General features: G+C 50.7%; 1 protein-coding gene and 1 long non-coding RNA gene across 3 annotated transcripts in view; one reads left to right on the forward strand and one right to left on the reverse strand.

The window, feature by feature from the left end:
- The window catches only part of BRINP2 (BMP/retinoic acid inducible neural specific 2), a 108,052-nt gene extending 88,758 nt beyond the window's left edge, over nucleotides 1–19,294 (forward strand). The window contains exons 5-8 of the mRNA XM_031435720.2: nucleotides 10,392–10,497; nucleotides 12,956–13,192; nucleotides 15,604–15,826; nucleotides 17,306–19,294. Coding sequence (XP_031291580.2) covers nucleotides 10,392–10,497; nucleotides 12,956–13,192; nucleotides 15,604–15,826; nucleotides 17,306–18,422 — 1,683 coding nt within the window. The 3' untranslated portion in view covers nucleotides 18,423–19,294. The remainder of the gene's footprint in view (nucleotides 1–10,391; nucleotides 10,498–12,955; nucleotides 13,193–15,603; nucleotides 15,827–17,305) is intronic.
- LOC105099967 (uncharacterized) lies at nucleotides 190–17,724 on the reverse strand. Of its 2 annotated transcripts, none has more exons than XR_010377560.1 (7): nucleotides 17,619–17,724; nucleotides 16,599–16,687; nucleotides 12,982–13,222; nucleotides 9,373–9,481; nucleotides 7,409–7,626; nucleotides 6,194–6,266; nucleotides 190–1,431 (listed from the first exon to the last, which is right to left on the reverse strand). It is a non-coding gene; the product is annotated as an uncharacterized LOC105099967 (long non-coding RNA). The 2 variants fall into 2 exon arrangements; XR_838138.3 differs by having other exon boundaries at nucleotides 6,194–6,269.
- Nucleotides 19,295–20,166: the final 872 nt, after the last annotated feature.

Below are 20,166 nucleotides of genomic sequence, written 5' to 3' on the forward strand. Positions count from 1 at the left end.
TGGGCACAGCCAACCCTAAAACGCAGTCTGGGTCTTCATTTCTGCAGCAAATAGTCATGTGGCATCTGCCCGAAGGCAGGCTGTGGCCGAGGGACTGTGGGGAAAGGTAGACAAGATCCCTGCTCTCTGGAGGTTACATTCTAGTGAGGAATGAAGGTAATAAGTGAAAATCAGCAAAGTAATCTCAGGTAATGACATAAGGAAAAGACTGAGTCAAACGTATGGACTCCCAGGGGTGAGAGAGGGCAGCAGCTGGTGTTAGCCAGACTGGTTGAGGGAGGGCACTTTGGGTTTAGAGTTTAAGGCTGAGATCTGAATGATTAGAAGCCCAGATGCGTGTAGAGCCGAGGGAACAGCAAGTGCTAAGGCCCTGAGGCAGGAACCAGTGCGGTGCCTTGGTAGAACCCAGAGAAGGCTGCTGTGACTGCGGGGAGGTGAGATGCTGGTACATGATGCAGTTCAGAAGTAGGCTGGAGCCAGATTACATGGTTATGATAAGGAATTTTAATATAAGTCAAAGTGCCATGGAAGACAAGCAGAGGAGTGACATGAGTCCATGTATGTTTGGGAAAGATCAACAGTTACTTTAACTGTATTAACTATAACCTCCATCCCATCTTCTCTCCTTATATCTACATTTCTAGGAAAGGTCATTTTTTTAGGGAGGAGAATACTAGTAAAGGTGCTTGAGAATGCTGGATATTCTCCTCCTAAAGTTAGGAGGAAAATCTGAAGTTTGGATGCTAAGGTCCACCTTGTCTCATATCCTGCTTTTATCCCATCCAAGAGTCACAAGGAAGTTTTGTTCATTTAGTCATTCAGTAAATATTTACTGAATGCCCAGCATGAGTCAAGTACTGTTCTGGGTAGTGAGAATCCAAGTGTGAACAAAACATATAAAGTTCCTTCCCCTGGGAAGCTAAAATTCTAGTGGGGGAGACACAATGAAATACATATGTAATGTCAGGTGGGATTAATGGTATAAAGAAATGAAGTCGGGGAAGAGGATAGGGGGTGATGGGGACATAGTACTTGAGGGGAGACCAGACAGAGATCCGAATGAAAGGAGGGGGTGAACCCCGTGGGTATCTTGAGCTAGCGCGTTGTAGACAGAGGGGAGGCAAGTACCGTTGCCCTGCGGTGGGAGCGTGTTTGGTCTGATCCAGGAACACCTCGAGCGTAGCTGGAGTGGAATCAAACGAGGGGTGAGGGGGGAGCTGAGGCTGCAGTGGTTACGGGGCCAGGTGTTGAGGGATTTACTGATTCGGGAAGACAGGAGAACAAGGGGTCCCGGAGACCAATGCAGGAACTCTTGCCGTGGTCAAGGTGAGACAGTGGTGGCTGGGACCACGCTGGTGTTACGGGAGGTACTGGTTGCTCGCCGGTTCAGGTTGTCCTCTGATGGTAGAGCACGCAGAGTTAGCTAATAAACTGGAAGAAAAGAGTCAGGATTAAGAGCAAGATCTTGGGCCAGATGAATGGTGATTTCATTAACTGAGAAGGATGACACTGTGGGAAGGTGCAAATCTGAAAAAAAAATGAATCAAGTATTTGGTTTTAGACATATTGGGTTTGACATTCCTGTAGGGTATCCAACCAGAGATCAGAGATCTCTAACCAGCAGTTAGATAGAAGTTAGTTAAGAGAAAGGTCAGGACTGGAGATATAAATGTGGCAGACATATGTACACCCACATGTGGTTGGTATTTAGAACTGTGGGAAAGGATGGATGAGCTCGCTCGAGGCACGAATACAGCTAATAAAGTGGCCCTTGGGCTTAGAGTTGTGAATCACATCAATATTCAGAGATGGGCCGAAGGAGGCAGCTTCAACAAAGGAGGCTGAGACACAGCAGAAAGGTATGAAGAGAACCAAAGCCAGATCCCCAAGGCATGTGAAGGAAGTGTCTCACGAAAGAAGGAGCAGGTGGCTGTGTTCAGTGCTGTGGAGCAGTCAGACTGAGAGCTGACCGTCAACTTGACAACATGGAGAGGAACCAGCAGCCCCGATAAGAGCAGTTTCAGTGGCGTGAAGGGTACAAAAGGCTGAGTGGAGAAGGTGCAAGAGAGAGAGAGGGAGAGACAGAGCAAACTGACGAATCAGAGGAGGAGAAACAATCCTTTAAAGGTTTTGCTGTTTCAAAAAGTTGAAAAATAGGTGAGAGCTGGAGAGTGATGGGGGGGGGGAGTTCAAGGGAGTTGGTGTTTGTGTTTTTAAAATGGGGATATTCCAGGGTATTGGTTTGTTCATTGAAATGATTCCGCAGAGCAGGGCAAAGTGATGATGCGGGAGAGACAGGAGATAATTGCAGAAGCAATCGAGGATGTGAGAGAGGTTGACGTTCCGTGCTTGAACATAAACACGTCATCCTGTGTAGCAGGAGGCGGTACGGAGCACCCACGCACAGATGCAGCGGGATGGGGGATGCAGCAGTGGGGGAATGCGGACCTTCTCTTCTGATTGGTTCCATTTCCTTGATGAGACAAGCCAAGTCTGTGGCTAAAAGGAAGAAGGGGTTGTTGAGAAAAGGATGGAGGAAGTGGGCTTTTCAGAGAGTGAAGTGTATCAGTTGGCTGGATAAATGCAGGGGAATGTTGGGCATCACTGAGGGCCCCTTTGAGACTCACGGTCATTGCTGTTAACATGAGGCCAGTCAGCAGAGTTGTGAGTTTCATCAGCTACATTCAGCTCTTTGTATTCAGGCAGGCATGGAATAGATGGAGAGTTGGATCTAACCAAGATGGGTGTGTGTGTGTGTGTACAAGATGAAAGAAAAAATAGACAAGGGAGTGGATATAGAAAGGAGTGATGACAGTGATGGATCAAGGGAGTTGAGACCATTAAGGGATGACAGAAAGTGAAAAGTTGGCCAGGTCCAAAGACTGGAAGACTAAGTTGTTTTGATGACTTGTTAGTGGGAAGAGACTAAAGGAGGTGCAAGTGTGTGATGCTTAATATATTGAGATTAAAGAGGGAGTGCACTTACCAACAAAAGTCAGGTTCTGGGGCACAGCCATGGGTGTGGGTGGCTAAGATGGGGTTGGAGGAGAAGATGAGGAGGTGAGGGGGCCAGGGGATGAAAGGATTACCTGTATGGGTGCTGAAGTCAGCAGGAATGATACAGACCTGGTGGTGGTAAGAAAGATGGAGGAAAGCAAGCTAAAGACTGAATATCCTCAATAAGTAAGGGAGAGTAACAAGAGAACTAGACTGCAACATGGAGGGGCAGTGCGGGACAGCGTCCTGATGGTTCTACTTCAAAGGAGCCAGAGATGCTTCGAGAGGAAGGAGGCACAGCGTTCAGGGTCACAATGGCAGACCCACCTCCTCCCTTGGGCTCCCAGGGGTGTGAGGTGTGGAAAAGCAGACAGCCGCAACTAGAGAAGACTGCAGGGGGACCATGTCCTCCAGATCTGCTGGGTTGTGGTTAGAGCAGAAAGGTGAGGCAGACACTTGAGAAGAGATCGAGGTGATAGATATTTTTGCTGCAGACCGAACGTGAGACTCATTGAGCACAGTGGAGGTTAACTGAAGAGAAGGGGTCAGGTTCGGGAATGTCCGGTGTCTGGAGTGAGAGCCTGAGAGAGGAGGAAGACTGAAGTTCATGTGGATTTAGGGTCCATTTGGGAGGCTGGTATCTTAGGCAGCTTAAGATGATGGAAGGGCCATAGAAGCATAGAGGGGGCTTTACCAAGAAGACAGAACTCTGTGGAAACCCCTTGTGTCCTCTTGTGGGCTATGTCAAAGTTGAAGATTTGGTCTTATGCATACATGAAAGGTAGGCTGGGATCACCAAGTCCACGGTCCCATTAACGCCCCTTTGACCTGACCATCTTACTTTTCACTTTCCGTCACTCCTCCGTGACCTCCTTTTCCTCTTTGCCTAACTTAGATCCCCTGAGCCATCACTAACATCACTCCCTCACATGTATCTTCAACTCGTACCTGGTTTTCTTGCATAACTAGTCTTCCTGTCTGCATGCTCAGCTCTGCTCCCTGGCTCACCCCCTGTGCGGCTTGCATGAGTGCAAGCCATCATATCGTATCATCCCCCCGCTTAAAATCCTTCAGTGGCTCCCGACTGTCCAGGGTGGCAGGGGACGCAGTAGAAACAACACAGGCTCGGACCCGGGTCTGAGCTCTGCCACTGCTCATGGCCAGGCTCTGAACAAGTCACCCAACTTCTCTGAACCCCTGTTGGCTCCTTCTTAGAACTATTGAAAAATTAGAGTAACTTCTACCTTGAAGGATTTCTGTGAAGATGAAATAAGAAAATATACAGAAATCATGAGCCACCACAGAGCTGGAGCTTGAAAAGGGATCATTCCTCCTCTTCTTAGCAAAACAAGGAGGCCATTGACGATCTATCCCTGCTGCCTTTTTAGTTTCAGCTCCAAACAATCCTTTTACACTCTTCTCGAGCCCTGCGTTCCCTCTCAGCCCTTCACTTATTGTTTACAGACATGGAACCCCAGTCTAGCTACCTACGAGTCTTTATTCACATATGCCATGCTCTTGTGTCTCCCTTCCCTGGCACCTGCTGTGTGTTTTGCTTCTAGTGCTTGTCTGTTGACCTGAATAACTCTTCCTAGCCCTTCTTTACTCGGCTCAAAAAGGTGACTCTTTGGTGAAGCCTTATCGGATTCCCAAGGTAGTTAAATGCCCCTATTCGGTGCTTCAAGCACGTGCCTCCTTCACAGGGATTATCATTTGAACTGAGATCATTAGCTAATCTGACGACCTCAGAGACTATGAGGTCTTTGTGGGAGGGACTGGGTCTTAGGCATCTCTGGTTCCCAGTAAGAGAACAGAATGTGCTATGTGATGGGTAATGAGTAAAGGTTTGTTGAATGAATGAATGAGTCACTGACCCCACTTTTCCATGGATTTAGGCTCATCTCAGTGTGTGTGCAAGGGCATATAAGTGTGTTTAGTTGAAAGAAACAAGGTAGCTTGCGCATCAAGATTAAGATGAAGAGGACTCTGGTGAGAAGCATCAAGGACCTCCAAGAATGAGATGCTAAATCCAGTCCAGACTCATGGACCTTGTGAAGGACGGTAACACTCCCAGGTTACTCTGTTTCTTGTTGGAACACACGTCTCTACTTCTTCATCTCTACCTGCTTCTCTTGTTCAAGTTCTTTCCTCTGTTTATTCTAGGCTGGCTGTATCCCAGTGACTTCAGCTTCCATTTAGCTTTGCCTCACTTCGGAGCTGACTCTGACCCTGACTGAACATTATCTTTGTGTTTCATATCAGCCAGTGCCTTCAGGACAGGGACCCCCTCTCTTGTTCATTGTAGTTATCCTCAGTTCCTTGTACAGAGTAGGTGCTTGATAATTATTTATTCTGAATTGTGTAAGTGTCCATTGTCCCCTCTTAAATTTTTTTTCTCAGTATCAATTCTAAATTCCCTGGAGAAAAAAAACCTGGTTCTGCATCCGCCTTAGTGCAACACAGAGGGTAGGGGTTATGTAATCTCGACCGTGGCCTTACTGGACTCACCTCTCTAGCAAGGTCTGTGGGAGGGAGAGGGCGAGGTGGCCCGGAACTCAAAGCCACGTCTGTCCGTATAGCAGGGGCGCCCTGCTGCACATCCCTGCTCGCTAACACTCTTCTGCTGGTGCCACAGCGCCCGTCGCCTACCCCCTCTGCTGCACATGGCTTCGCGGTGGCCAAGCTGGCTTCCAGCGCTGTCATTACTCTGCATGGAGGTAGGTGGGGGCGAGGGGCTCTGCTCACCTGCTCAGCCTTGGTGAAGGAGAGCCTCAAGCATATCTGCCCTTTCATTTCTCTGAGCAGGTGTGACCGTGTCCACCTCCCCACACACAGCAGGGGGGCTTGGAGCAGTGGGGACTCTGTTGCACGCGTACCGTTCCAGGTCCCTTCACCATATCTGGCACATGGTGAGACACTCAGTAAAATGCCTGATAGACAGGCTACCTGGTTTAGTGGGAAACAAACTTACTCAACTTACTCAAGTGAGAACTGGAATTGGGTTTCAGCCTTGATTCTAACCTATGTCTATGACCTTGAGAAGTTATTGAACTCCACGAATGGGCTTACATTCAGCTGATAAGGCTGCATCAGTGGTTAAAATATCAAAACACTTCCACACCAGCTGGTGGACCGCCTTCACCCCTCCCCTGGAACCCCTGGACCTCCCCCCACAGTAACCAAAGGACTTACGCACCTCGGGAGGCCGTCAGGACCCGGCTTTGGCACCGTGGTTGGTACTTCTTCTGGTTAGTCAGCTCACCCTGTACCTGCTGATACGTATTTGACTGTCACCCCTGACTCTGTGTCATAGGTTTGGGGGTGACGCCAAATGATACAGCTCACATGGAAACACTGCAAACTGTAAAGGGCTGAGTGCACATTCATCCTGTGCATTATACTAGGGAAGGGATCAGAGCCCTGAAGGAGGGGAGGGGTGTATGTAACTGAAGGCTGAGGAAGGACTTGGTAGGGAGGGTTAGAGAGCTCCTAAGCCGCCTGAAATGAGCCCGGGCAAAAGTTCATGTGCACTACAGGAGGGCAAAAGGGCGTGGTTTTCACAAAGCAAAGCATCCTTAAAGCGACTTGTCCAGATTCCTCACTGCAGCAGCCTGGGATTCAATTTGCAGCTCTTTGAATCACACACCCTGTCTGTCAGCCTTGCTCTCCTGACCGGCCCTATCGCTCACAATTAGAAGCCCATTTTACCTGCACTTAGCTTTGTAGGTACCACCCCCCTACCCTAACCGCCTGAGTAGGACAGGAGCAGCCAGGAAGTGAAGGGCAGGGACAGGGAAGCGGGTGCACCGGAATGAAGGTTTGCACAATCCGGTATTTATGGAAAATTGGCTGTGCTAATGAACCTGAGATCCATCAGGGCTTTCTGAAGGCAGGACGGTCTCTGTCAACAGACCAATTAGCACACAATTATTTTCTCTTTCTGAAAGCTTATCTGAGATGCTCTTTGATTGCATGCCTGAGTGAACTGCACTTTCCATCACCTCTGTGGGCCCTCTTTATAATCTGCCGAAGCTGCCTGCCTCTTCTCCAGAGGCACAGGGCTCTCTGGACCAAACTGCCAGACACTCCGGGACTTTCACTGCATGGGGGGCAGGAGGGAGGGGGTCCTTAGCCCACTCTGCGCATCAAGTCAGCGCTCAGACAGCATCTGCAACAGGAGCCTCTCCAACTCCCTTCCTCCTGCCTCTAGGGAGGACAAGGTGGCTCAGGGCAGAAGAGCAGTGGAGAGGGCAGTGGCTTTGGGATCTAGTAAAACCTGGATGAGCCTTCGTCACTCATGGTGATCTGGCTTGAATCCTTCCCTCCACCAGGGAATGAGCCGGGGATCATGGTCTTTGTCTCTTCCTCCTCCCCATCCTTGCACCCCGATTAACAAAGTGAAGCTACTCACTTGCTGAACAAGATGGTGGCGGTGGGGGAAGCAGATGGATCAGTGGTCGCTCGGTAGGGACAGTGGTGGGATAAAGGCGGAGCAGGCCCCCTTGGAAGTCGCCCTGCTTCTGCATAAGGCACGTAGCTCTCTCCCTGCCTGGACCTGATGCTGGGCGTGACCAACTCAGGAGGGGTGGATAGAAAAGCCAGTGCAGGACGGTGTGGTGGCCAGTTTACCTGGAGGTGGGAACACCCAAACACCACGCTCACCACCCCATTCTGCCCTTCAGCCCGCCCCATCCCAAGAGGGGCCGGCTTCCCCAGAACGGCTGGGCTAGTAGTCTTGGCCACAGCTCTTCCTGCAGGGATGTTTACGCCGTATAGATAAAGACTTTACCTCGAAATCAGCCTAGCTCTGCCTTCCCTCTGCAGTCTGACAACCAGCCAGCCACCCACTCACTCAGTATGGAGCTATCACTCAGCACCTAGTGCCCACCCGTGGAGGGGGGCGGGCCCACGTGTACCACCAGGCTTACAGAAACATGTTTCCGCTTGTCTGTGAACTCCCGGTGGCCGTGACTGTGTCTTACTGTGAGTTTGGGATTCTCCGTGAATGTGTCCTAAATGAATGAATGCGTGAAAGAACGAATGAATGAGTCAGATGAAACCTAGCCTGGCGGGTGACTAGCTGTGTGACCTCAAAGAAATCATTTAACCTCTCTGGCCTTGGTTTCCTCACCTTTAATACAAGGATCACAATGTCTCAAGTCTATACAGCGTGTCCTGCCCCATGTGTGCGTACTCAGGAGAGGGCAGATCACAAAAATATTCTGGATGAACTGGTCTGTTCACATTTGTCTTTAGAGTGATGTCACTGAAATGGGTTGAACTCATTTTAACTTTCGGCAGCCCTTTGACGTGTCCTCACGGGAGACATAGGGGGCTTTGAACTGGAGTCTGAGAACTCGATAGTCAAAACCCTGTTTTAGCCACTCAGCAGCTCTGTGGTCTCAGGCCGCTGTAACTCCCTGAACCTGGGTTTTCTTTGAAGAGTGATAGTAGCGAGATTTGTCTCCGAGTTAACGCAAAAGTTAAATGGGATGATGTTGGAGGAAGTTAATGGGATTAACTTGGAAACGGTGGCGAAGTTGTTCCTGCCTGTCGTGGCCTTGGTCCCGCTCCTCCTCCCGGCTGGGTCTTGCTGCTTCTCACGCACTGGGTGTTCTGCTGCCCCTCGGTCTTCTGCTGCCATCACCTCTTTTTACCCCAATCCCCCCTCTCTCCACCCCATCCCTACTCATCCCTCAAGGCCAATTTATGGGTTACCTTCTCCAAGAAGCCTTCTCTGACTACTTTCAGCTAGAAGGATCTCTCCTGTCTCTCTCTTTCCCGTATTATTAGTCAGTACTACAGCGTCTTGCACTTAATTACTCTGTTCCGTGTGTATTTTGAAAAACGAAGTCTGCTAAATTCTCTTTAAAGTGTTGCTTACACTTTGGTATTTACCATGATGACTAGCCCAGCCGGGTAGCAGACGCACACACGACACGCTTTCAAGCCCATGTGTCGGAAATCATGCTGCCCCTTCCTCGGAAATCATGCTGCCCCTTCCTCTTCTCAGAGATCTTTCCCTCTCTTCTCTTACTTTCTACTCATCTTTAAGGACCAACCCAGTTGGTGTCTCCTCCGCAACATCTTCCCTTCTTTAGAGCTGTGCCTTCCTCGGGGCTCATTATGACCCGTTGCTTCTGCTCAGTGTGGATGCGTATCGGTCAGCTGTGTACGCACCTGCCTCCCCCCCAGGTGGGGCACACCCCCTGGGGGGCTCACTCCATAACCTGCACGTCTTTCTGCCCACCTCTCCACCCTGCAAGCCCTGGAGCAGATCCATCATACATTCTCTAATTTAGTGAGTACCTACCGTGTGCCAGACACTGTTAATTGCTGTTGACATCATGATGAGCAAAGTAACTAGGAGCTTACCTCTGTGGAGCCCTTAGGGTGCGGAGGACCCAGGCTTGAACCAGATACTCGCAGAAAAGGATGGAACACTGGGGAGCGTGTGCTTGCTGCGGAGCAGAGGTGCCTGGAGCTAGGAGAGAAGGTCAGAGGTGTCAGGGCAGACTTCCTGAAGAACTCCGAGAAAGGCACTCTGGGAATGTTTGATAAATTGGATGGAATTGAACAGTGGCTGCTCAGTAAGTACTCACTGATTGGTTGATTGATTGTTGGCAAAGCCTTCGGAGATCCTGAGAAGAAAGGGCCTCAGGTCCCCATCATTCTTAGTACATAATTATTTCAGGGCATTTAAAGCGCCCCATTTTTCATCTTATACTTTAAACATCAGGGAAAAACTGATAGGCCAACTTTATAATATTTTTAAATGACTCTACGGTGTTTTGGAATATTACATAGCTGTAAGAGTTTATGTATATTTAATACACTTATTAAAATATGTAGTAAGCTCATGGCCGATTTTCTCTAAGGACGGCTCAGTGCCGACGTGGGACTTGAATGTTTAATATTAATAATAATACTCATAACTCATATTTCTCTAGTGCTTTTCATCTTTGGGATCCCTAAAGCCTGTGAGCACCACATCAAGTAGATGCAGCTGGGCTCGCCAGTCGGCTGACAGCATCCGTATCTGGCCTCCTGTCTTCCTCTGGGGGAGGTTGAGGGGGAACTCCAGCTTGAGGGTCCAGCTTCCTCTGCCTGCGCTGAGTTTTCTCTCCCCAGACACAGATTCCCTTTGGCTTCCTCTGAAAACCTTCCACTTATGGACAGCTGCTTCCGCCAGCCCTGTGCCACTGGTACCCGCTGTCTTAGAACAAGGGGAAAAGTGACTTCATGCTTCCAGGGTAGGGAGACACGTGCCCTTCCTTGGGCGGGTCAAGGACAGGACACAGAGCCTGAGACCGGCTGACTGACCGGAAGGTGGACGTGCAGAGGGGACGTCTTGGCTCATCATCTAAACCCACACCCTGCCTCTCCTTCTCTAGGTCACAGAGACCAGGACCGGCCCCCTGGGCTGCAGCAACTACGACAACCTGGACTCGGTCAGCTCTGTCCTGGTCCAGAGTCCGGAGAACAAAGTGCAGCTACTTGGTAAGTTTTGCTGTGAGGATTTTCATATGCTTTTCATACCTGGTTAAAAAAAACAAAAAACAAAAAAGCTTGGCTCACCAAAAGGAAAAAGCTGAAGACAAGCACTACCACTCGTTTGGGGACCTGTACTCAATAACTTCCTATCATTCTTTGGAGAAAACATCTTACCTGGTTTACTTTACACCTAGACCATTGCTCAAGCTTCTCACCACCCAAATCCTCCCACCTCCTAGTCCGTCCCGAGACCTCTGTCACTGTCCTACCTTCATGCCTGGACCTAGTTCAGTGATCTCCTGTGTTGCCCAAAGAACCCTCTGCCTTATCCTAAGGACACGCTGGGGACAGCTGGCCTTTGCAGAGTGGTCCCTACCTTCTGTTACCGGTCTGCAGTCTTCCATGGGAGATCAAAGCCAGGAGAAGAGTTTAAGAGGAAGGGGAGCTTCAACCAGAGACCTAACATGCAGAAGGAATGGGAGTGCCAGCAGGTCTGGAGGCTGGGAGACGAGGGGTGGCATTCAGCTCCTGCTCTCTGTCCCCCAAGCACCCGGGGGCAGAGCTCTGCAAGCAGATTCAGACAGAGCTGCTTGGCAGTGGGAAGAGTTCATTCTTCTTAAGGCCTAACTGAATTGGACTCTGTTTCAGATATTATTGTCTTGGTATTACAAAATCAATAGCCCTCACCCAGGATCTACGATTACAAATTCCAGGCAACCTGAGCCAGACGCAATCGGTCAGTGCTTTAGGAATGAAGGAATATATAATAATCAAAAGGATGAAAAGAATCCTTCACTGAAAGCCACCCAGGGCAGTTAGCACCCCTCTTCCCCCGCGTCCCTGGATGGGCTGGCTTTGTGTCTGGAAATTAGCGATGAGTGAAGTTCAGAGTGTCTGGTGGTTCATTTGGAATAGTTTATAGCGTTTAATTTTATAGCCCATCACTCATGCAGACATTGCTCGGGGCACTTATTTTATAGCAAGAGGAAATGTTATGGTGAGGAGGAGGGAGATAATGGGGGAGGTGAAAAGAAAGGACTTGCAGGGGGATGAGTATGGAATGCAAGCGAATGTGGCCAGGGTGTGTGCGTGTGGGGGGGGACAGCTCGAGGGCCCTGGCGGCCACAGCGTTAAAAGAGGAAAATTTAGGAGCAGTTCAGAATAGGAGGTAGATCTCAAACAAGCACAGCACACATCTACTGCAGCCACAGCTCTAAGTTCTATTTTGAGGTCTGCTGAGACTGGGAGATGTTCCTTGGGCTCCCTGATTTCCTGCCAAGGACAAGGTCAAGGGTGTGACAATAAAGGGCTGGCAGACATCTGATGAAAGGGGAGCACACTGTATCCAGAAGTCCTTGTGTCCCTCACTCGCCTGGCACAGTGTCTCCCAGTGGCCCTACAGGGGGAGCCTCCTGCAGGTCTGACCTCAGACCTGGCCAAGCTGCACCCAAAGGCACGTCTGTCCTTCATTTATCTCTTGATATGCTTCCAGCAGCCACCTCGTGTGGCTTGAAGCCAACTCGGAGTATATTCTGCTGCTGGTAAACCAACATCTACTCCAGATGGGTAGGAAACTGGAAGCTTAGAGCAATTCAGTGGAATATAAACATGACCAGAAGCAGCGAATTAGAAGAGAGAGCTGAGACACATTTTTCCCTCTCCAGGCTTGACTGATCTTGGGGTGTCCACCACCATCCTACTTTCAGATCTCCTTAAGAGTTAAATCATGAGACAGGCAGGCAGTCCCAGTTACATGAGATGACCCAAGGGGACAAGGGGAGGGTCTGACACCAAGGTCACATTACTAGTACTGTGACTTGGGCAGGTCACTGTGGTCACTGGGCTTGGACTTTCTCACCTGTAAGAGCCTCAGTATGACCACAAGTGGCCCTTGCAGTCGTATATGGGAAGGACTTGGTGTAGTGCCTGGCCACTGCATACCCACAACACCTGTCCCTGCCTCCTACGGCGGGCAGCCTCCTTGGTCATCAGGGCTAAGGCAGGAGGCCCACGAGGGTCAGCGTTCAGTTGGGAGGCCTGCTGCTAATCTTGGAGAAGCCAGAAATAGGATGGCTATTAGAGGCGGAGCAAAAAGCCCATCAGGCTTTGATTCTTCCCCCACGAGGGCTATAAGCTCTTCTTTTATCTGAAATGTCATCCCATCCCATCCTAGAAATGCTGATGTGTAGCCGGTAAGCCCATTCACATGTCACGCACGCTCTCAGTTTGGCTGATGTGAAGGGTTCAACTAAGCCTTAAGCTCTGAGGTTCCCCATCTCATGGGGGCAGCAGTAACCCTCCGTCCCAACCAGCTCAGCAGGATCAGGCCCCGGGGTGGCCATTCTTGGGCCCAGGATGCACAAGTCGGCAGAACCCCAGGCAGGGCCCCAGCAGCTGTGGGTGTGGGAAACTGAGTCCCCACTGGTCCCCTGCCGGGCAGTTCCCTGACGCGCCCTCCCCTCAGGCCTGCAGGTGCTGCTGCCCGAGTACCTGCGGGAGCGCTTCGTGGCCGCGGCGCTCAGCTACATCACGTGCAGCTCCGAGGGTGAGCTCGTCTGCAGGGAGAATGACTGCTGGTGCGAGTGCAGCCCCACCTTCCCGCAGTGCAACTGTCCCGACGCCGACATCCAGGCCATGGAGGACAGCCTGCTGCAGATCCAGGACTCCTGGGCGACGCACAGCCGGCAGTTTGAGGAGTCAGGTGAGCAGTCGGCTGACCCAGATATTCCCCCTGTTGATGGGAAGTGGCTGTGAGGTAGGTGCAGGATAGGAACACGGGGAACAACTGCTCTGTGACCTCCAGCAGGTTATGTATCGCCACCGCAGGTCTCAAGTCATCTTTTGTTGTATATGCAAACAGACCTAATACCTACCCAAGAGATGTGTTTCAAGGACTTAATAAGCTAAGGTACGTAAAGTTGAGGGCACAGGCCTTGTCTGTCTTGTTGCAGATTCCACAGTGCCTGCACATAAGGGGCACAGTGAGTATTTGGTGAATGAATGAATGGAGTACAGCGTGTTTCTAGGAGGTGCCTAGTACATGCTTGTTATTGCTTATTGCAGGTGTAACAGAGATCAGTGTCACCTTGACACTTAGGTTCAGAGGACGTGTTTTGAGTGTTGGCTCTGTATTATGGTTTGAATGCTTGTGTCCCCCACCCAGTTCACATGTTGAAAATCTAATGTCCAAGGTGATGGTATTAGGAGGTGATTAGGACACGAGAGCAGAGCCCTCATGAATGGGATTGGTGCTCCTATGAAAGAGGTCTCAGGGAGCTCCTTTACCCCTTCCACCATATGAGGAGCACGCAGCAAGAATTCGGCCGCCTGCCACCCAGAAGAGGGCCTTCACCAGACCCTGACTACTGGCATCCAGAACCTCTAGCCTCTAGAGATACACATCTGTTGTTTCTAAGCCACCAGTGTGTGACGTTTTGTTACATCATCTAAAACACTCTCTTACGGACCAGTTTTACGACCTTGATTTAGCCGTACACCTTCTCAGTGCCTCTTTCTTCATCTGTAAATGAGGGAAAATGATCATAATGAGTGGATGGATGGCTCATATGGGACAGTGTAGATAAAATTACAGTATAAAGACCTCTACGTGGTATAGTCATGTATCTCAGTACTAAATGAATGCTAAATATGTGGCTATACCTCAAAAACCCTTACTGTTGGATAAGACAAAGCAAATGAAAAAGGTTATGTATTATATACATATAAATATTATATGAATATATCTAATACTATAATATAATTTATTAAATGTAATACATATTTTGTACATCATTATGTGATGTTTAAAAACATACTAGCCAATACTTAATATTATTGTGGACATATTTGTAGAAAACATTTAAAAAATATACAATAAGAAAAAAGAAAACAAGAGAGTAACATCTAGATAAAGATGAAGGGGAAGTTTACGCCCTTCAAGTATAGTTGCTTTGCCTTATTTCTTTAAAAAAAAAAATCTGAATCCAATATGGCAAAAATCTTTGTGGTGGGCAGATGGGAGTTTACATTGTTATTCTGTGTGCTCATCTGTACACGGACATGTTGTATAAAATGAACTGAGCCCTGCTGGCTGTTACCATGCTAGTGGTTAATGTCATTACTAGGCATGGTTCTCCAGTCATCTGGGTGGGGGATGAAGAACCAGGTGCTTGAGGAATCAGAACCAGCCGAGACCCCAGGCATTGCCACCTCCAGCCCTAGAAGAGGCATTTGGTAGCGGAGGAACGTGCCACCTCCCAGGCCCCCTGCTGCATCAGACTAGTGGGGGTAGGATGGGTCAGGTAACGCTCGATCACGGGGAAATGACTTTGGGCTTTCAGTACTACGAATTACTGTAAGGGGGGGGAGGAGGGCTATCTGGACCCACCCCCACTAGGAGACCGGATGGCTGCAGGTCCCAAGAGAAAGCAGATTCCAGATTCATGGACAGAGATCTGATCATGAGTTCAGAAAACATGCTGTATAGAGGGATGTCTGAAAAGAAGTCAGACTTGCAGTAGGAACTGAGAACCAGAAGGCACATTGCTTCTGGATCAGCTTTAAGAAAGAACAGGTATCTGGCCAAGAGGTCAATCTCAAAAGAGAGGAAGGGTGTCCTAGAGTCAGAGAGAAGGATGTGGAGGGGAGAGGCTGGTCTCCAAGACGACTTCTGAGCCGGGTGCTCAGTCTTCTGTGTCCTGATTTGCCAGTACTGTGTGCTCTTCCCTTCACCAGTGCCTCACACCTTCCCTAAGGGTGCTGTGGTGTCACTGAGGATCGTGAATGACTTACAAGGAGGTGCAAAGGTCAAGAGACATGTGTCCCAAGAGATCATTGGCCCTGTGGGTGGTGACAGAGATGTGTTTTGAAATTCATAAGCATATCAGAGACAGAAAGGATGGTTAAGAATCCCGGAGCCGTAGCTTACGGTGTGTCAGTCATTTCTCAGTAAAGCTGTTTTAAAAGAAATGAATAAAGGGAGAGTGGACGTGGAGCCGCCTCCCTCACACAGTGACTGGAGGGCGGGCGGGCCTGGGGAGGGCGCTCCTGCCTTCCCCGGGTCCGCATGCCCCCCCCCCCCCCCGGCTCAGCCCTCCTGTCTCTGCCCATCAGAGGAATTCCAGGCCCTACTGAAGAGGCTGCCGGATGACAGGTTCCTCAACTCCACGGCCATTTCCCAGTTCTGGGCCATGGACGCCAGCCTCCAGCACCGCTACCAGCAGCTGGGAGCCAGCCTGAAAGTGCTGTTCAAGAAGACCCACCGGCTGGTCCGCCGGCTCTTCACCCTGTGCAAGCGTTGTCACCGGCAGCCCCGCTTCCGCCTGCCCAAGGAGAGGTGAGCCCCCGCCCCGCTGCCCACCACGGCCGCTGGGGACCTGGGGCCTCTGAGAGCCCCCGGTCGTCTCCACCCGCCTATGTGCCATCCTCCACTCTGAGCTGTGTCTGAAGTGAGAGAGGAAAACAAACGGGAGAGGGAGGCTAACTTGACTTCCACATAAATTACAGTAGATTCCAACGTTATCCTCCTAATCCTCTCATTCTCACTCACTCACTTCCATTGTGATCAGTCTTTTAGGAAAGAAAGGGGTGGAGTGGCAGCTCAGACACCAATTGCACGTGATGAGAAATACACACAGGGGGTTGCTCCCCCAGGTGACTGTTCAGAGTCACAGGGCGAAAGCGAGCAGGCCCCGTGCCCTCGGCCCTCACGCACGCGTGCATGCAGCACAGATTTTATCACGTCCACGCTGTAGGTCCTAACAGCAAGCAGTGGGGGAATATCTGTTAATTGGGGAGATACAATAAATATACAGGAACATAAAAATGAGAAAATTCTATGTGGCAGCCACTTAAATTCATGTTGGTGGGACATAAATCAAAGGCCAGAGAGGAAAAAGCACCTCAGAGAAGGGGGTCTGGGCCAGATCGTGCGGGAGGAGATGGAAGAGGACTGGCACCTGTTGAGATGGAGTGTTCCCAGAGGGGAGCTGCCCCTCCCACCATGGCACAGGTAATGGGGGGAGCCTGGGCAGAGAGGACAGACCAGCCAGGGCTTTGGAGAAAGGTGCTTTTTCCCCCCCCAAAAAAGATAGTTAGTAAATGCTTACCAGGCACCAGGAACAGCGCTAGCTTCTGAGATTATATCGGTGAAGAATGCCATGTCTGCGCTCTCAGCGTGCTTGCAGGGACGCCACCTCTGAACAAGTAAACAATAAGCAAACAATCATCCTTGATGCTGAACACTGCTGTGGCTCACATCAAAGCAGGGCGACGTGCTAGAGAGACTGGGTGGTCCTTTTGACAGGGGAGTCACAACAGGAGACCTCTGGGGGGGTGGGTATCGTAAGAGCTGAAATGTAAATCTTCAGAGAGAGCCAGCCACAGAAAAGCCCCGTTGTTGGCAAAGAGTGACGGAAGCAGAAAGAAAGGGCAGAGACCATGAAGTGGGAAAGAGGTCGGCGTGACCTCGGAAGGTTAGGAAGATGGTATTTAGGAGGCTGAGAACTAGATTAGAAACGGAGGCTGTTGGAGAGCTTCTGTAGGCTTCTGAATAAGGTGGTACTCGGCAGGGATGAGCCTAGCTGTTTCAGGACAATGTCAAATCTTTCTAGTGCTGATCCATCTGACACCAAGTTCCAGGCCTTACTCCGTCATCCCAGTGTGGTACGGTAGAGTTGCCATCATTCAGAGAACGTGGGGGTTTTCTCTTCCTCATCACCTTCCCTGTCTATTAGTCAACCCCCTGCCGCCCTCGGGGAAGCAGCAGTGTGTGGCTTCCTATGACTCTGCTTCATTTTTATCTCCGCTCCCCAAGGTCCTTGTCCTACTGGTGGAACCGAATCCAGTCCCTCCTCTACTGTGGAGAAAGCATCTTCCCTGGCACCTTCCTGGAACAGAGCCACAGCTGCACCTGCCCCTACGACCAGTCTTCCTGCCAGGGCCCCATCCCGTGTGCCCTGGGGGAAGGGGCTGCCTGCGCCCACTGCGCTCCGGACAACAGCACACGCTGCGGGAGCTGCAACCCGGGCTACGTGCTTGCCCAGGGCCTGTGCCGCCCAGAGGTGGCCGAGTCCCTGGAGAACTTTCTGGGGCTGGAGACGGACCTGCAGGACCTGGAGCTGAAGTACCTGCTGCAGAAGCGGGACAGCCGCATCGAGGTGCACTCCATCTTCATCAGCAACGACATGCGCCTGGGCAGCTGGTTCGACCCGTCCTGGAGGAAACGCATGCTGCTCACCCTGAAGAGCAACAAATACAAGCCCGGGCTGGTGCACGTGATGCTGGCCTTGTCCCTGCAGATCTGCCTCACCAAGAACAGCACGCTGCAGCCCGTCATGGCTATCTACGTCAACCCCTTCGGGGGCAGCCACTCCGAGAGCTGGTTCATGCCCGTGAACGAGGGCGACTTCCCCGACTGGGAAAGGACTAACGTGGACGCGGCCGCCCAGTGCCAAAACTGGACTATCACCTTGGGAAACAGGTGGAAGACCTTCTTCGAGACAGTTCATGTTTACCTACGGAGCCGCATCAAGTCCCTGGATGACAGCTCCAACGAGACAATCTACTACGAGCCCCTGGAGATGACCGATCCGTCCAAGAACCTGGGCTACATGAAAATCAACACCTTACAGGTCTTTGGCTACAGCCTGCCCTTTGACCCGGACGCCATCCGGGACTTAATCCTCCAGTTAGACTACCCGTATACCCAAGGTTCCCAGGACTCAGCCCTCTTGCAGCTCATAGAGCTTAGGGACCGGGTCAACCAGCTGTCTCCACCGGGCAAGGTCCGGCTCGACCTCTTCTCCTGCCTGCTCCGGCATCGGCTCAAGCTGGCCAACAACGAGGTGGGCAGGATCCAGTCCTCCCTGAGGGCTTTCAACTCCAAGCTGCCAAACCCCGTGGAGTATGAGACGGGCAAGCTCTGTAGCTAACTGGGGGCCCACTCCAGTGCTGGGTAGGGAGGGATCCAGGAATCTGGGGTGCAAAGATCACCCAAGCCCTTACCTTAGTGCCAACAGGGTGCTCCCCTGAGACTGTCAGCGCCCAGCAGACGGGACCTCGGGGCTTGGACTGAAGCAGGCAGGAGAGCGAGAAACAGCCACTGCACACATACACACACTCACCACGCTCGTGCACACATGCGCGCGCACACACACTCACACGGGGAGCCCTACAGCTCTGCAGCCTTGAATCTGTACCGCCGGTGCTTTCCCAGATGAATGCAGTTGAAGGAGAGGCGCCAAGGGAGAGATTCAAAAACAGGACCGGCCAAACCGCGCAACCAACAAATCCTTAAAAGTGATTCTTACCATTCAGGAAAGCGAGAGGGAACAGCAGTGGGAGGGGCAGGAGCACGGCCTCCCTCTCTGTGGAGTCACTTTTGTATTCTTTTTAACCAGATTTCTTAAAATGGTGTTGTTTCGTGATTCCCCACGTTGGTTCTTACTTTTTGTACGCTGCCTCTTCTGAGCCCTCCGGACACTCTGACTGCACCCCGAGCCGGCTCCCTTGGGAAACTCAAGAAGCGACACCCACGGAGGACCACTCAGGGCAGGCAGCCAGCCCTGCTCCCCACCCCTCCCGTGGCCCCTTTGCTTCCTCGGCCTCCCCAGTTTCGGGGCCTGGCTTGTTCCAGGTTCCCCGTGGTCCAGCCAGAGTTCCTCTTCCAACCGCACCACCCATTCGGTCCACGACAGCAGCTCTGTCAAGTTAGAGACCGTGTATAGGGAAATGTTCTTTTTAAAAAAAAAACAAAAAAACCCCAAAATATTTGTTTTGTGATTGTTTTTCTTGTCAATCTGCTCCAGCCACATGAACGTATGAGTAAAAATTTACCTGGTTTAATATATATTTTTAAAAAGGCCTTTTTTAGGGGAAAAATGAGAGAGAAAAGAGTATTAGTCTCTTGGGCCACCTGGATTTTTTTTTAATTGCTCTGTGTGTGACGTGGGTGTCCATGGATGGTGGGGACGGCTGTGTGGGAAGCTGGTTGACTGGTGTACACACAAGTGAATGCACATCTGGCTTGACTGTGTGTGTGTGTGAGTGAGTGAGTGAGTGAGAGAGAGAGGGGTAGGTATTAAATGAACAATCAAGTGAGGCAGAACTCTTCCAGAGATTTATCCGGCTAGTCCACCTCCTTTTCTCCCAGGTGTGAAGGCTACCACAGGTCCTACAACCAGGATTTCCCACTATCAGGGAAGTTCTTGCTGTCACAGGGAGCTGCAGCCTTCGTGGTGGGGCAAGACCCTGCTAAAGGGGGCTCCTCTTTGCCTACAGTGCGGCGGACATCAGGAGAATTTCCCGTACTCTGCATCTTACCTTTCGGTCTGGTGTCACCTTTTAAGGAAACTGGGAAAGATGCAGACATGACATTTGGTTTTCTCAACTCTGTCTGATTATCACTTTCCCAGCCCCAAAGGCAGGTTTGACATAACGCCACACAGAACAATGCATCATTCTCCCTTAGTGCTTCCTCCGGGTGGAGTGAGAAGCATTTTATAGCAAATCTTTCGGAGAATCACTTCTCTATTCTCCACATGATCCAAGTACAGTGCGTAGGCATGACAACCCCCATTCCGTTCAGGCAAAAGTCCCCACAAAAATACTAAGTACCTCATTCTGTACCTGTGGTACATCTCTGTTGGTACAAAAGGAACTAGGAGACAGGAGTGA

Source organism: Camelus dromedarius, chromosome 23 (assembly GCF_036321535.1).
Source record: "Camelus dromedarius isolate mCamDro1 chromosome 23, mCamDro1.pat, whole genome shotgun sequence".
Taxonomy (NCBI): domain Eukaryota; kingdom Metazoa; phylum Chordata; class Mammalia; order Artiodactyla; family Camelidae; genus Camelus; species Camelus dromedarius.